We start from the raw sequence: 15,390 nt of genomic DNA on the forward strand, positions 1-15,390 counted from the left end.
TCTGGATGGATTAACTTAAACAAATCATTAAAATGACTAATTAAAGGTGGTTCGTTCTAGATGCTTATTGAGGACATCTGAACCAATTACGTCACTTTTTGCCATTATAATTTCTATAATATTCTTAGAAGTTTCGTCTTGACTTGACTTTGGGGTTTGGCTCCCCATAAGCCTCAAATTCAGAACACGTGCTGTATTCTTGTGGGCCAGTCAGTCTTTTGGGTTTACTTGTGCACTAAGGGAAAGTCATTGCGCATGACCAAGCTATATACTGTCCTACCACAGTGGGAATATTTGACCCAATTACTTCAAATCCAAGGCACCTTGGAAAAATATAACGGAAAGCAAAAATCCAGGGCCACTTGGAAATTTCTCTTTCTGATGAAAAACAATGTTAAAAACACTTGAACATACTAGAGAAGATACATCATAGCAGAAAAACTCCTCTTTCTCATGCCCTGTTTTGCACCATTCACACTGCAAGAGAAATCCACTTCTCTACAACTCCACCAACCAATAAGAAAGGAGATAAAGAAGAAAACAGAGACTAACGGATATCATTTAGTGCTAAAATTGTTCTCTTTACAACGCAAACAAACAATGAGACTCAATAGTAAATTTCCCAAATTTCATTTTATGTCGCTGAATTTGTTTGTCAACCAGTCAGAAAAAGTGTAATAACTAAAATCAAACAGAAAAATACTGAATTAAATTACATCCATCAATCCTACGTAAAATTGTATCCGCAACATCCCACATCAAAAACCTAAAAGAGCATAAACAGCTACAAATTTCTTGAGAATAGCCAGGCCAACCAACATTTAGTAGCGGTCAAAGGAAGATGGGCGCCCTCCCCTGCTGGGGCGATCGTAAGGACCTGCCCTGCTTCTGTAATTTCCTCCCTCATCTCTTGCTGGCCCTCCACTTCCATATCTGTCGCTTCCACCTCTTGCATCCCTATCATAGCCTCTATCTTTGCCATAACCATTTTGAGGATAACGATCAGAACCACCATATCTATCACTTGCAAAACGATCACCAGCTGGATACCTGCAAAGAAAAGCCACATAAAGTAGAGCATACTGGATGATGCTTAAATAAACGGACTTCTTATCTATTATTCAGCACAATTATATCTAATATGCTAGAGAATGAAAAAGGTGACAGTGGAACACGCAACAACGGAGGAACTGTTACCTGTCACTAACATAGCGATCACGGCTCCCATACTTGTCCTCCCTGCTGTCAAAACGGTCCCTCTCTCCATAACGCCCTCCATCATAACGGTCATCCACATAGCGATCACGGTCTCCACCAAAGCGATCCCCACGGCCACCAGCCCCAAACCTAGAATGGGATGAGAATGAACCTCCACCTCTTCCACCACCAGCTGAAGGGCAATCTCGGGCCCAATGTCCTGGTCGCCCACATTTGAAGCATTCATCTTGCCCTACAGGTCTATCTCCTCCCCCATAGTTTCTCCTGCCACCAGATGAATAGCCTCCTCTATAGCCATGGTCTGAATCCTCCCCTCCCCCTCCCATTTTGGGTTGAGCTTTGTTCACAGAGATGATGCGATCACCAAGCTCCCGCCCATGCATCTCCCGGATTGCATCTTCCATTGCTCGCCGATCTCCAAATGTAATAAACCCAAAACCCCGAGGGCGATTTGTATCTCTTTCCATCATGATCTACAGAAATACCACATTAGTCATTTCATATTAATGAGATTCATCTCTTTTAAACAAAAGCGAAACAGGACTTTTGGAAAGCTGGGAAAAGAATTAGAAGACAATGAACATTCAACATGAACCTACAAACTAGTTTTCTTATATCACTTACAAATTTGAGAATGAGATAGGGATTTAAGCCTACAATTTATATCAGCAGACATCCTAACTGGTAATTAATATTTAACAAGTTGATAACTTACTTTCTCTTTGTTACTATGGATAACAGGTTGCAACGTGGTTAGTACTGAAAAAATTTCTGATAAACAATAGAGGAATCCATCTCTGCTGACCTTGACTTCCAACAAAATCCAATATATTACATCCAGCATAAACTGATACCTAACCAACCACAAAGTCAAGTGCATCTACTCTCAAACAGCTAATTTGAATTGGTCATCAGTGCTTGCATTATCTTTGTGATATGGTTAACTTCCCACAGACAAGTCCTTAATCATAACACAAGACTACCAGAAATAACGATAACACTTTAAACAACAGGCAAGCATCCATCTTGTATCCACGAAATCAATTTTCCTCCGACCAAAGCTACGCAGATCAGCCAGACAAAGGCAGCTATTGCAATATTCGATCTTTCCACCATTCAAAACAAACCATATAGAACACAAATACACATCAAGGTATCCCAAGAAACTGTATCTTTTTTGCAAGCTATGCCCAACTTTGATCCATAATTATCCTATCTTCACCAACTTTCACCAAGTCAATGAAAACCACAAGATTCAGTCACAGGCAGCAAAGATACCGTGTCCAAGTATCAGCTCAAAATAGCAGAGCTGATGAAAATGCTGATCATCTCTTTCAACCAAAAAACTTGGACTTACTAAGCCCATGAAAACATACCCCGGAGTCATGGAGATCCACGTTCTGACAACTTATTTTGATAGGAGATGTTACAACCTTTTTTTATAGGAGATGTTCTGACAATTCTTAAGTACTTTCAATTATCATAATATCACCTATTAAAAAAATCTACATCACTGTGTCAAAAGAATTGTGTGCCCATGCCCAGACTCCGTATTTGACCAGATTCAGAATTTGAGGAGGCCAGAAGTATTACTCCACCAAAGCATCAAATCTTAAATCAATATTGGAACGACTGATGAACTAGGAAGCATCAATATTTGGTGTAGCATTGATGTTGCTGAATTCATCTTTCACATGCAACATGATAACCCAAAGCATTGAACCTCTGATACAATACTGTTACTGGCACCTGCAAGGACTCTAGTGATCTGAATAAGGTCTCATAAGATCCACTGAATGGGTTGCATAAATGTTCCCACAAGTGAAGCGGCCAGACTAATGGCGTTGGAGGCTTCATGTGACATAAAGCACCACGAAAACTTATCAACATACGAAAATCGACTATGAAATTGATCTTGATCTCTTGTCCCTCGCTAAACCAGTAATGTTAGCATAATTGTCACAACAAGAACAAAAAATGTGACAACAACAAAAAATCAATAAAAAAAGTTCAAACTAGTTCAAACAAAAACTGACATGGCTGAAAAGGAGGCTCAGACTTCATGAGAGCTATACAATAGCAGATGAGATGATCCCATTGCCAGAAAGAAGCAGTTTAGAGTCCCTAACTCTAGTCCGCATCAAGCATAAAGTAACTAAACTTGATGCTTTGCAGCCTCACAAAATCAAGAATTTGAAATATCTGAAGAACAACTAACATGAGAAAACAAAGCTTTGTGATATAGCAGCCACTATGAAAACTGCATAGCCTATAAAACAACAAATGACGAGTTGACAGCAGATAACCCTCTGGATTCTATGAGAACAAAAACAAATGAACACAGATGAGGAGACACTATTCAGCTCAATAATCTTTCTCGGAAAACAGACACATCCTTCACCATCATGTTTGAGTCCAACTGATACAAAATATGGCCAAACCATTTACTTTTAGAGCATTTGTTCTAATTAGACAAAAACCTTTGTCGAAGCAAAAGGATGAAAATCACTTGATCAAACAATGAACATTTCAGACTTCGGCTGCAGAGCCACAGAATCCAAACAGTAAGCATACTTCCTACAAGAAAGAGAAACTTCTCAAAGTTGCCACATCATGTGAACAGATGATTAGTCGGCCCATCCTCAAAGGATTACTTATATGCCAAATTTCCAACACTATCACAGGATTTTCTGCGGATCCCAACCACAGACCTTTTCATGACTAAATATTTAGTTAACAAATAGCAGGTGAGACTAAATCAAGCAATTAACTTGAGCAGCCTTGTACCCAATTCCACACATCCAGATACCATCTGCTTATGTTTATACTTCCTGGCTTGAGAATCATAATAACCATCAGCTATAATCTAGTCCCAAAAATTCATACTAAGCTTCAGCAGCTTGATGCAATCACTCTAACAAAAATATCTCTACGAAAACCCATCTACGTACAGCATCAAAAGATCATAACCAGCATTCCAGAAAGACATGAAAACAAATAAGGAGCATTAATATACAATGAGAACAACAGAAACTGATGAAATAAAGGGATAAAATCAAAACAAACATAAGTAATCGGAGTGACAGACATAGGAATTAAGTACCAATGCTAATTGGAAAAGTAGAATCAAACATATGCTGGGGTCAGAATGGCATAACCAACAATAAAATCCTCATTAAGTAGTTTATTTACTCCATACTTCTTAGCTAAGGAGGGGCACTTGATATGAAATATAATGGGGTAAACCAAGCTCATGTAATTAGTGGAAAGAGCATGATTTGAAATTCGAAAATCAGGATCAATCGAACAAGTAATAAACATGCCTTTAATCTGCTGTAATACAAAATATTTCATGTATTATAACCATAGAACATCATTGTCTAAACTTCCAAAAACGGTACCACCCATTGATATACCAAAACCAAAAGCTTCCATGAAACTTCAACCAATTTGTACTCCAAATGTCTTGGGTAAGATACTCATTCAAAGAAAATGCCCAAAATAACTAGAAAGGCGACCAATTTCGCAAACGAAGAGTTTGACTGTCTGTCTTCTAAAAATAAACCATAGGGTCAAAATTACGGCTCAAAATGATTGAGACAGAGACAAAGTTGTGTCCTTTTAACCTCCTAAAACCCTATATTGAAATGGGTCTTAGACCCAAAGCATAAAATAAAATAAAAAATAAAAAAACCCTTTTCATATAATTTGCAAGCAAAGTAAAGCAGCTGGAGCCTGAAAGTGCATGCCTCTATCAATTGTGACACAACTAACAGATAAAAAGTTTTGAAAACATTAGGGTTCAAATATATTCATGCTAGGCACCAAATTGAGCGTTACCTGAGCTTCATGGACTTTGCCGAAACGCTGGAAAGCGCTCTCCAGCTGACGCTCCGTGACGTCCCACGACAACCCTCCCACGAATATGCGGAAATCTTCCTTCCCTGCCATCTCTCTCTTTCTCTCTCTCTCTGTGAAGAGTGTGTTTCTTATTAACCTGTGAACTTTGTCGAGCGAAACCCTAACCGCTTCGAATACCTGGATGCGGTCGACTTCTTCTATACTCTGCAACGCCTACTTCGATTTTTCCTTTTCCTATTTTTTACAGGAGAATTTATATCATTTTAAAATTATTTTTGGGTCAATGTTGCGGACGGTCTTGGCCGCTGGATGGGTGGACCCGTGTGATAGAAGGATCAACGGTAGAATGATTGTCTCTTGTATAAAAGGAAACCGCCACGCTTCGTTTTTTTTTCCCCTTCTCTTTTTTTTTTTTAATGAGATTAAAATTACAAGACAAACTCTCCCTCAGTCGGCACAACCCAAATTAAAACGGTCAAAGTTAAAAGTGGAGGTAGGGTTAATTTGGGAATGCCCTGGACAAACAAACAAAATTAGCTTATCTAGCTCAAGTGGTTGAGAGAGCACACTCGAAGTCTTAGATTCGATTCAATTCTCCAAGTCTCTCATTATGGTAATATCGCTTATATAAAAAATAATTTTTAAAAAAGGACATGATGAAAACTGAAGCTTGGTATGAAATAATTATGTCAATTTTAGTACGATCAATCAAAATTTCCAACTGTATTTTTTCGGGTGAAAAACACCAACAATTGGTATGGTAGGAATTAGTTGTGGACGTATTGCAATTTGGTTTGATTTAGTCCTCAAACCGCATACTGAACCAATGAAGAATCATAGTTCGGTTTACGCTTAAAACAAGTAGCTTAAGTGAACTGAACTAATCTACTTAAAACTAGTAGCATAGGTGAACCAAACTAATCTATTCGGTCTGGTTCGATCAAGATTACAATGTTTCTAACGTTAAAGCCAAACCAAAACGTTGGAAAATCCATTTGGAGAAAAGAAAAATCTGTTATTGATTTGATGCGCTATTTGGTTGAAGAATAAATAATTGCAAAGAGTTTGTTACATATTAATTGAAATAATTACATGAATTGACGTACTTAATGTACACGACGACTATACATGAAATGGCCCATGCCATGTATCAACCAGCGATTGAAATATATGCTACAGTTGAGCATGAGGGAGGCTTCATCCATCCATCCATCCTACTATTGGTCAGATAAAAGCGGCAGCCTGGTAACGCTGGTACCTCCTCCACCGCCAGTTAGTGATTTTGAGTTAATCAACTTCAGAAAACTTGAACTGGATTTTGCAGCTTTAGAAGAAGATTTCTTCTTGTTTAATCTCATGGGAAGAATCTGCAACCTGGGATTCATCTCAGTACCTGAATTTTCAGCAGCCAACTGATAACTTGCCACTAGCTCTAGCTGCCGGGCAATTATTTCAGAGCATCTTGGGAGAAGCTCTACCGGCTCTCCACCAGGAATCACGATATACTCTATTGCAAGTCGAACCTCCTATCAAAAACAAAAGGCGAAAGAAACTGTGTATTAAGCATGTGATATGTATGTAAGGAGACATGAATGGAAATAATTTACAGACAAAAAACAGAAATGTTCAATGTGAAGTTGAATGTTATCCCTTCCTTGGAATATTTGGCCATGTAGTATGGGGGTACAACAGAGAGCACAAAGGTCAAATTTCTCAGACGATGCAAATGCATACATACATAGAAAAGGAAATGTACCTCCAATGCATCAATCTCTTCCAAAGATGGTTTTCGTTTTGGGGCATCATCTTCAATTTCAATGTCGAAAGGATTCTTGACTAGCTGCTTTGGCGAAGACCCAACTGATTCCATTTCAAGAATCATACGAACTGCCTTGACCATTTGTGCCATGGTATTTGACTGCAATTATGGACACCAAATATCTCAATGAGACACGAAGACGGCGTGTATACAAGCCTATATAGACATAGATACACAAACGGAGAAAGTTTAAAAACACATGAGGATACTTACCTTCATGACAAATACAGGCAACTGGTGGAATTTTGCTACACCTCGGATCCATGGATTCTGCTTCATTTCAGAACTGGATGCTATTATTGCGTCTGCTGTTCCAATATCATCAGTTACCTCTATTTCATCTTCAAGCCCCATCACCTTTGCTACTTGTAGCAGGTCGGCCTCAAGGATCTAAAGTACATCAAATAATAAAAAGAAGAGTTTAAATACAAATCATCTGGATTGTGAAAAACTATCTACTATTCAATAGCATTCTGGCAAAATTCATTATGTTGCTCTTCTTAACTGAACTGCGTACCCAACACTTAATTGAGCTTATGTAGCCTCCAATTTTGCACATTACTTTACAAACGTCAAAATCTGAACTAAAAGTAATGCATGACTTTCATTCTCATTTCAACGAGTGTGGATTTGAAATTTCCAATTGAAAACATAAAGTGAAGCCTAAGAAAGCAATTTACCTTGTATGTATAGATACAAACTGGTAACCTTTGTTTCTTCAAAGATATATTGCTGCCGGGTTTTTTGGACTGGTTTTTGGACCAATTAGGAGAATGATCTAGATCTTCCCCATCAAACTCTATGTCAGCAGAAGCATCAATGTCTTCCTTAACAGTAAAATTAGATATTTTTAGACAGTTCTTTTCAGGTAGTGGAATAGACTTGCGAGAGTCATTAGCCTCCGCATCAATACGACGGACTTCAAATAAAGGAGTTTTTCCTGTAACCAAGAAAGATTTCAATTGGATTAATTGTTGCCCTAAAAACGTCACTTGTAAGAGAAGTACACAGTAAATAAACCAGTTAAGACATTAATTGGGATTCTCCAAAGAAGAAAGCGCAGAATACCAGCCAGTATAGCATCCACAGTTGCATCTAATCTGTGATGCACGCGATACTCTGTTTTAGATATAATCTCAACAGCACATGTAAATGTAGGAGGCCCCTTTCTTTCAAGAATTGTCTTCTGAACCTTCCTTTTTCTTGCTTCTTCATCACCAAGAGTAACACTCTGCATTCAGATGATAACTGGTATAATCAATCGACATTTCTTATCTGGGAAAGCCTTAAATTGGTAAGGTCCCAACACAAAGTGGAAACGATCATTTATATATGACACCACCAAGGAGAACTAATAGCACTTTGTAAACCTAGTAGATTTAGCATAACTTTTGTTGGAATATATACCTATATATCCAATATAAATGAATACAGAGTGGCAGAAAAGGATATTGCATTGCACCTCTATGCCACCAACAAGGATTTGTAGAGAAGGATTCTTCATTATGTTGTCTATCGTCATTCCATGTGCTGTTCCAACTAGTTGGACTCCTCTCTGAGCAATAGTACTGGCAGCCAATGCTTCAAGCTCTGTTCCAATTTCATCTATAATTATGGTTTCAGGCATATGATTTTCCACTGCTTCAATCATAACCTGCGTAGAAGTTCAAAAGGGGAAAAAATATGATATGGGTGAAAGAAGTAATGCAAAATTTACTTGGGGACTAAAAGAGCAGTTGCTGACAACAAGTCATAGAACTTATTTCAACACTCACATTATGCTGCATATTAACATTAGGAACTTGCATCCTCCTTGCACGACCTATTCCTGCATGAGGAACATCTCCGTCTCCACCAATCTCATTAGATGTATCCACAATCACAACACGCTTCATCTGATCATCTGCCAACATTCTAGCAATTTCTCTGCACCAACATATCCTCTCAAAAATCATAACATGTTCATTCTTGATGCCAATTCAAAATGGGAGAAAATGGAAATTTAAATGTTACTTCATTTACTTAAACCTTGAGTAGGAAATACCTGATCAAGGTTGTCTTGCCAACTCCAGGAGGTCCTATCACCAAGATGGAGCCTCTGCCCTCAACCAAATCGCGGATGACCTCAGCACTTCCTGACACAGCTCGTCCCACGCGGCAAGTGAGGCCAATGATTTGGAACTTACGGTTTCGAATAGCACTTATCCGATGTAATGAGTTATTAATACCAGAACGGTTGTCATCTGAAAACTCACTAACCTACAAAAAGCAGAACGTAGCATGACATTATAAATAAGTAACTATATCTTCCCTCCTCCACAAACATTCCAACTGTAACACAATATTTAAATTAAAGATGTTAATGGTTGATCAATCCTTTTTAATAATAAGCTATTAACTTATTAAGCATCTATCAATGATTACATGATCAATCACACAAGGGCCTAAAATTGACAATCCATTTGAATATAAAACGCTGAATTTTCTGACATGAAAATGTAAGTTGGTATCTATCTATCTATCTCTCTATGAATATTCCAATCAAACATAGAAATAAATAAAAAATTAGTAAATTTGGACGTACACCAGAAAAAGACCACCGTTAACCACCAAATTGAAGATCGCCCAAATAAAATTATTTCATGCAAATATGACTCTCAAGTCTCAATCTGCATAAAAATGCTCCAAACCATTTATTTACTTGTCGTAGATCACCTTCGATACAGCGTGCCGTAGATCTTCATGGTTCACAGGCTTCTCTGAGATTACCCAATCACCCGAAGGAAACCTCGCAATCGGGCTCCTTCCCAAATCCATCACAACCTCAATGAGCTCGCCAATCTCCTCGTGCCCGTACAGCTCACTCTTCATCCTCATAGGCAACAATTCAAGCAACATTTCCAGCTCCGAAGCGGCCTGCGGCTGCGACGTGGAAGCCGAATTCGAATTCGGAGAATTCGACAACGACCCATTCCCGGAAAAGAACCGATCCGATGGCCTCCGAATTTCCGGCGACGGAATCGATGGGGAGGAAGATTTGGACGAACAGATTGGCTTATGCGCACGACTTTTTCGACGAAATGACGAAGAGACTGAGGAGATGAAGTTGGAGTTCTGAAGGTAACAGAGGGTCGAGGTGGGGATTTGGTTTGCTGAGTGCCATGAGTTCTGAAGATCCACAAGCACAAAATGTGAGCTCAAAGCTCTCATTCTCCTCGCTGATTTTTTTTTTCTAAACACAAATTACAAGTAGACTTTTTTTTTTTTTCTTTCTCTATTTTATGGTTGTAGTTTTTCAAGCGTCTGGTTCGTGATTTTGTTTCCGTTGTGTGTCAGAATTGGCAACGATGGAAGAAGATTCGGAGGCATCTCCTCTGCGATTGGAATTTGGAGGGAAAGTGGGGCCGCCAAGAAGCAACCCAACAAACTGCTAACGACCGCTAAAAAGTAATGGAAGTTCAGCCATGCGGGGCTGCTTCACGAGCCACACGTATTTTTCAAAGCTTCAACTTTTTAGATGAAATGATGTGTTGGTAACTTGGGAGCTACTTAGAAAAATCTTTCTTTACTTTTAACTTAATAATTCCATGTTATCTTGTTACATAGCTCCACGTATTTAAAATTTATGTTTTGTGTTCACTTTCTTTCAGCATGTGCCAAATAGTTATGTATTGTCTAGTCCAATCCAGTCTAATCCCACATACTAAACGAGCCCTTACATGTGCCGCCGAGTGCAGTGTCATTTTCATGGTTTCTTTGTTCAATTTTGTCAGTCGACTGTAGAGACTTTTGAAGCAAAATCTGAAACAACGTTCAGGTCAGTCTTCAAGCCGTGCAAGGCTGGTGCAGGCCACCGACGAAGACGGCTCTTGCTATGAGCCATACCAATGCTCAAGTTAAACGGACGGTGTGCTTATTTGGATGGTGATACTCATTGAACAGAAAAACAATAACCCTATGATCTGTAGCCCATGTAAACCTGTAAACTACAGCTCCTCTGAACTTTGATCTTGAACCGATAGATAAAAATGTGAAAGATCTGAGAAGAAACCATAAAGAATGAAGAACAGGATGAAATACTACTAGCTCTTGATGTAGTAGAAACTCAATGCTAAAAAAAAATATACTGTACACTGTACAGTGATGGACGCCATTAACTAAATTTGGCGCCAATCTATTCCCAACCCATCAATTTATTTCTTACACCTTCCTCAATTTTGTTCCTTGGCACTGAATAACCAACTCCTTCATCTAGCAGGATTCTGTAGACCTCCCACTCCCGATCTTGGATCATGTGTTTCCCTATCTTAACCTGAAATAACCAAAGCAAAGGAATGGTAGAATGGCAAAATTAGATAGGATGTCCCTAAAGAGAATGTAGGATAACATTACATAAGACACTCATAGCATCGGTTGGAGCCAGTACCGAAAAGATGCGTGTCTTCAGAACTTTGAGGGCATGAGTAATATCATAAAAGACTAGAGGACGACCCCTGCCAGACAACTCAACGGGGTTAGCTACCACCAGCTCAGTATCAGGGCCACGGCTCACCACCGCCACTCTAAGAGGGCGCAAAAGCTCCATTCTCAAGCGAGAACATAACGCATTTTGCTTGTTGGGGTCAACAATCTTCTTGCCATCTGCTTGCATTATGAACAAGTCCACCTCACAATTTCCTTTTGGGCTTGCATAGAATCGTCCATAAGAAACCTGACATTATCAGCTAACAAAGGTCACAACCACACATGCATAATAACACCAAATGTCTAATGAAACCTTCACAACCTTTCCCAGGAATCATAATTTCTTACGATCAACTATTAAACGTTCACGAAACAAATTAATATTCAGCAACCATAATACTGTAATATGTTAGATGAGTGATGATGACAATTCGTTTCAATACTGAAAATGTGAAATTTTGAAACACAGCCTAAAAGTTTTTCTCCCAAAAAGAAAAGCTCTATATAGGTTATAAGATGTACCTGAATGTTGTAATCCTTTAGGGTTCTCATGATATCATATACAAGGCCTTTATGATCCTGACAGAAGATTTGAACAAGTGTGTGAGATGGGCTAAGGTTGTTGTCCACTGTTACTGAAATGGGGTTGGAGGCAGCAGATCTGCTTAGGCGTCCATTGGGCAGCTCTAAACTGAATATTTCTTCAGTGATGGCAGAAGGAAGACATGGAGAACCCTGTGAACAAGCGGTAACCTCTGATCCAGCCAATTCAATTTTGCAACTCAACAAGGCATCCCCTAAAACAGCTTTCAGACAAAGAATTGTTTCATCTTGTCTTCTTTTTGCATGAAGAAGTTCTCTGATTGAAAAGAGAGAAGAAAAAACTTCTATTAACCACATTTGAGCAATTGGACTCACATAGACATGAGACGCTGACATCTAGACTCCATTTCCATTGGCAGCATGAGCAAGTATAGAATTATTGGAATAAAATACAAAAACACTTGATTTAAGAATTATGCAAAAGAAAATCTAAGGAACCAAATGGAGGATTGCAGCTCTCTTTTCCTTTTTCCCTTTGAATTATTGCCAGTAACAATCAAGTTAACAATAAGGCACATGAAGATAGGGAAGTAAAAAGAGAAAAATACAAGAAGACATGCTGCACCATGATTAAAAGTGAAGCAATGTAAAGAATGACAAACCTGGTATCTGTAACAAAAAAAAGGTCCATCACTCTCCCATCCGGGGTAGTAGATACCTTCACTCTATGTATTGTGAGCTCCAGCTCACAGAGAACCTCAGTGACATCTATTACGAAAAAAGTTTTAATAATAGTCTCAAATAAAATATATGGCTCTTATTCAGAAAAAAATCAACAAAACAAAAAAAACAAAAAAACAAAAAAACAAAAAATATACATATGGCTCCATACAATACATTTTCTGCTCAAGTATTGAGATGCATTCAGAAAAGTAGGCAATACTACGTAAGGGAAGAGAAGAAAAAGAAACAAATAGAAACAAACAACACTAGATTAACCAAATAGATAAGCAACATTATTTGCATTCCAACAGGTAACTTTGGTCAGATAAGTGAAAGTAAAGATCCCTTTTTTTGATTTCTCAAAACTCAAAAGGAAAAGAAGAAGAAAAAAAAAAGAGTTGTCAATTATGCTTATGGATGGAAAAGGGATCATAATGATAACGATTTAAGTTGTCTTCATTCCATTTGAGGCGACTTAAAAGAATAACTTATTCTTATATCAATCTGTCATAAATTATATTCCTCGGTAACTTCAATCCATTCTAAACAAGGGATATGAACATTACTTGTTATACTTCTTGCAATGCTTCGACATTACTATCATCAAAGTCGCAATTACATAGACAGTGATCACGGCCTTTCTATATCATCAGATACAAAATTGATAATCACCCATAAATGATCTTCATATTCATAACTATGTCCATTTCAAATTTCTTACTAAGTTCGAAGTTTCAGACAAATCATTGAGCAAGACATGCAACATTCCCGCATGAAAACAAATGCGAAATTCATTAAGTATGGTACTTCTAAGCAAAAATTAAGCTTAGGGGATAACGCCTACAAAGAAGAAACAATTCCCAAGATAACAATTACTCAAGCAAGTGACATTCTTAGAACTGAAAGGTTTGTATTACCATGCAATAGGCCTTCCCGTTCATAAGAGCACCAGAATTCAAGAAGGAAAACATCTGGTGGCTTAGGCTGCTGGTTTTCAGGGTGATAATAGAATATTCCAGAAGTTGACAAATACGATGGACACACTTCCAACAATCTCTTTGTCAACAAATTCCACCTTGTATTTGGTTTTCCCACCACCCAAAACACAAGGTAGCACCATTTCCCATCTGTTGAAACATCTGCTCCACAAAAAAGCTAAACTAATCACCAGCACATTCAATAAAATATTAAGGGAAACTTATAAAAACTAAACTATCACTCAAAACTCCAAGACTCATGAAGAATAACCTGTTTTCTGATTTACCACAAAAAGAAACTCAAACCAATTCTTTGCTTCTCTCTTAAGCCTACATCCACCAAAACGTTTCAGAAAAACTCAAGACAAAATGACCAGTATTCTCAAGAATTTCAGATCCAAACAGTAAATTTCCCAGTAAATCAGAGAAAAAAACCTAAATAAATCAAATAAATCACACTGCCCACCAATTCACTGACTACAATCCCAAATCCACCTCCAAAAATCTCAGAATTACCCAGAAAAAAGAAAATTAAACCAAAAGCAAAAAACAAACATACAGTCAATAACAATAACCCTCACCTCCTCTGCAAATGCTTAGCCCAAAGAGCAATATAACCCTGCACAAATCACAACCCAATCCAGTTTTGTCAGGGCAATTGACGGTGATTACAGTGGGTTCCCCAGCCTTCTCTGCCTGGTTAATTACCACAACATCCTCATGCAAAATGCCCATTGCTCTGCCTTCAGCTACCTACCACTGTTCCTAAATCCTACTCTGTTTTTTGCTCCGTTTTTGGATCACTGGAAGCTCAGCGGCAACAGATAAAATGAGCCAAAAACCCCAAGTGGGTATCTTCGGATTCTCACTCTTGTATGTTTTTATTGAGTTAATGGATTGGAGATTCCGCCAAACACAAAGATCAGATAATACAAAGATCAGAGGGTCTCTCTCCTCCTCTGCTTTTCTTTTCACGGAATTTCAATTTCTCGTCCTTTTTGCGACAGTGAGAGATATTGAGGAAAGACTTTAAAAAATTGAAACGTGCGAAATTAGGTGTGCTCGAGTGTACAGTGAGATTGGACTTGAAGGAGAAGTTTTGGTATTTGACCCAATTAGTGTTGAGCACGTCATCGTTGCTTGAAGAGGATTAATTTTTCGGTTACAGTTAAGTAGGATTAATTTTCATAATTAATTTGAAGAGCTTAAGTGGACCGGCATCCTTCATTATAGGAGACAACTTGTCGGCACCACAAAATCAATTTGAATATCTCGGCGTTAATTTGATTTTCCCCAATATTATATGGTTGGTGACCTAAATTGGGCTTAACAGTAAAGTAATTAGAGTAAGAACCCTAATTGACTGATCATATTCAAGAATTTTTCTTCCCATGGGAGAAATAAAGCCGGCTTAGCACTTTAATTTAGTAATCATTGACTTATTGCCTTGCATTATCCTCATTAAATTATTTTGTGGGACATCTTACTCTATATCAATCATACTCAAAAATAATATTAAAGAAATGTTTAATAATTTCATGTGTTGCGTACAAAAACTAGCCCCACACCGTATTTGGGGTCTTTCTTCTATTTTCTTCCTAGTATTATCATCCCATTATACGAATAAACAGGGTTATCTCCCCCATACTTGTGGAGGGCCTTTCTTCCTAGTTGATTTCGTGCTAGGCTTTTGTATCCTTTGTGTTTTGCAAGGTTTGTCTCATACCTAGTTGTTTTAGGGTCTTCCTACAAACCTTTTTGGTTAGATCTTTGTAGATTTCTGTA

At 38.2% G+C, this 15,390-nt stretch overlaps 3 protein-coding genes across 4 annotated transcripts; all 3 read right to left on the minus strand.

The window, feature by feature from the left end:
* Positions 1 to 607: 607 nt before the first annotated feature.
* Positions 608 to 5,319, minus strand: ATRZ-1C (RNA-binding (RRM/RBD/RNP motifs) family protein with retrovirus zinc finger-like domain-containing protein). 2 transcript variants are annotated; one of them, XM_021968652.2, is made up of 4 exons: positions 5,059 to 5,312; positions 1,934 to 4,161; positions 1,198 to 1,691; positions 608 to 1,050 (listed from the first exon to the last, which is right to left on the minus strand). In XM_021968652.2, the coding sequence occupies exons 2-4, from the start codon at positions 2,096 to 2,098 to the stop codon at positions 822 to 824; spliced, it is 888 nt and encodes a 295-aa protein (XP_021824344.1). In that variant the 5' UTR covers positions 2,099 to 4,161; positions 5,059 to 5,312; the 3' UTR covers positions 608 to 821. The 2 variants fall into 2 exon arrangements, with proteins under 2 accessions (XP_021824344.1, XP_021824345.1); XM_021968653.2 differs by lacking the exon at positions 1,934 to 4,161 and having other exon boundaries at positions 5,059 to 5,319.
* Positions 5,320 to 6,073: 754 nt separating this feature from the next.
* On the minus strand, positions 6,074 to 10,267 carry SPD1 (P-loop containing nucleoside triphosphate hydrolases superfamily protein). Its single transcript, XM_021968632.2, has 9 exons — positions 9,614 to 10,267; positions 8,943 to 9,157; positions 8,674 to 8,824; positions 8,361 to 8,552; positions 7,967 to 8,129; positions 7,579 to 7,838; positions 7,112 to 7,288; positions 6,836 to 6,997; positions 6,074 to 6,605 (listed from the first exon to the last, which is right to left on the minus strand). Exons 1-9 carry the CDS (start codon positions 10,106 to 10,108, stop codon positions 6,297 to 6,299), a joined length of 2,124 nt encoding a protein of 707 aa, XP_021824324.1. The 5' UTR covers positions 10,109 to 10,267; the 3' UTR covers positions 6,074 to 6,296.
* A 700-nt stretch (positions 10,268 to 10,967) lies between these two features.
* LOC110765502 (ACT domain-containing protein ACR10-like) lies at positions 10,968 to 14,611 on the minus strand. Its single transcript, XM_021968633.2, has 6 exons — positions 14,187 to 14,611; positions 13,546 to 13,767; positions 12,568 to 12,673; positions 11,885 to 12,221; positions 11,325 to 11,609; positions 10,968 to 11,210 (listed from the first exon to the last, which is right to left on the minus strand). Exons 1-6 carry the CDS (start codon positions 14,338 to 14,340, stop codon positions 11,073 to 11,075), a joined length of 1,242 nt encoding a protein of 413 aa, XP_021824325.1. The 5' UTR covers positions 14,341 to 14,611; the 3' UTR covers positions 10,968 to 11,072.
* Positions 14,612 to 15,390: the final 779 nt, after the last annotated feature.

The sequence above is a fragment of the Prunus avium genome, chromosome 2 (assembly GCF_965620075.1).
Source record: "Prunus avium chromosome 2, drPruAviu1.hap1.1, whole genome shotgun sequence".
Classification (NCBI taxonomy): Eukaryota; Viridiplantae; Streptophyta; class Magnoliopsida; order Rosales; family Rosaceae; genus Prunus; species Prunus avium.

Excerpts from the sequence above, each read along its gene's own strand:
- ATRZ-1C (XM_021968652.2), bottom strand. The coding sequence starts at position 2,098 with ATGCACTTGACTTTGTGGTTGGTTAGGTATCAGTTTATGCTGGATGTA. Across the intron at positions 1,692-1,933 it reads TCCATAGTAACAAAGAGAAA|ATCATGATGGAAAGAGATAC; the intron begins GTAAGTTATCAA and ends GTATTTCTGTAG. Across the intron at positions 1,051-1,197 it reads GATCGCTATGTTAGTGACAG|GTATCCAGCTGGTGATCGTT; the intron begins GTAACAGTTCCT and ends TTTTCTTTGCAG.
- SPD1 (XM_021968632.2), bottom strand. The coding sequence starts at position 10,108 with ATGAGAGCTTTGAGCTCACATTTTGTGCTTGTGGATCTTCAGAACTCA. Across the intron at positions 9,158-9,613 it reads TACGGCACGCTGTATCGAAG|GTTAGTGAGTTTTCAGATGA; the intron begins GTGATCTACGAC and ends TGCTTTTTGTAG. Across the intron at positions 8,553-8,673 it reads ATGTTAATATGCAGCATAAT|GTTATGATTGAAGCAGTGGA; the intron begins GTGAGTGTTGAA and ends ACTTCTACGCAG.
- LOC110765502 (XM_021968633.2), bottom strand. The coding sequence starts at position 14,340 with ATGGGCATTTTGCATGAGGATGTTGTGGTAATTAACCAGGCAGAGAAG. Across the intron at positions 13,768-14,186 it reads GCTAAGCATTTGCAGAGGAG|ATGTTTCAACAGATGGGAAA; the intron begins GTGAGGGTTATT and ends TTTGTGGAGCAG. Across the intron at positions 12,222-12,567 it reads TTTTTTGTTACAGATACCAG|AGAACTTCTTCATGCAAAAA; the intron begins GTTTGTCATTCT and ends CTTTTCAATCAG.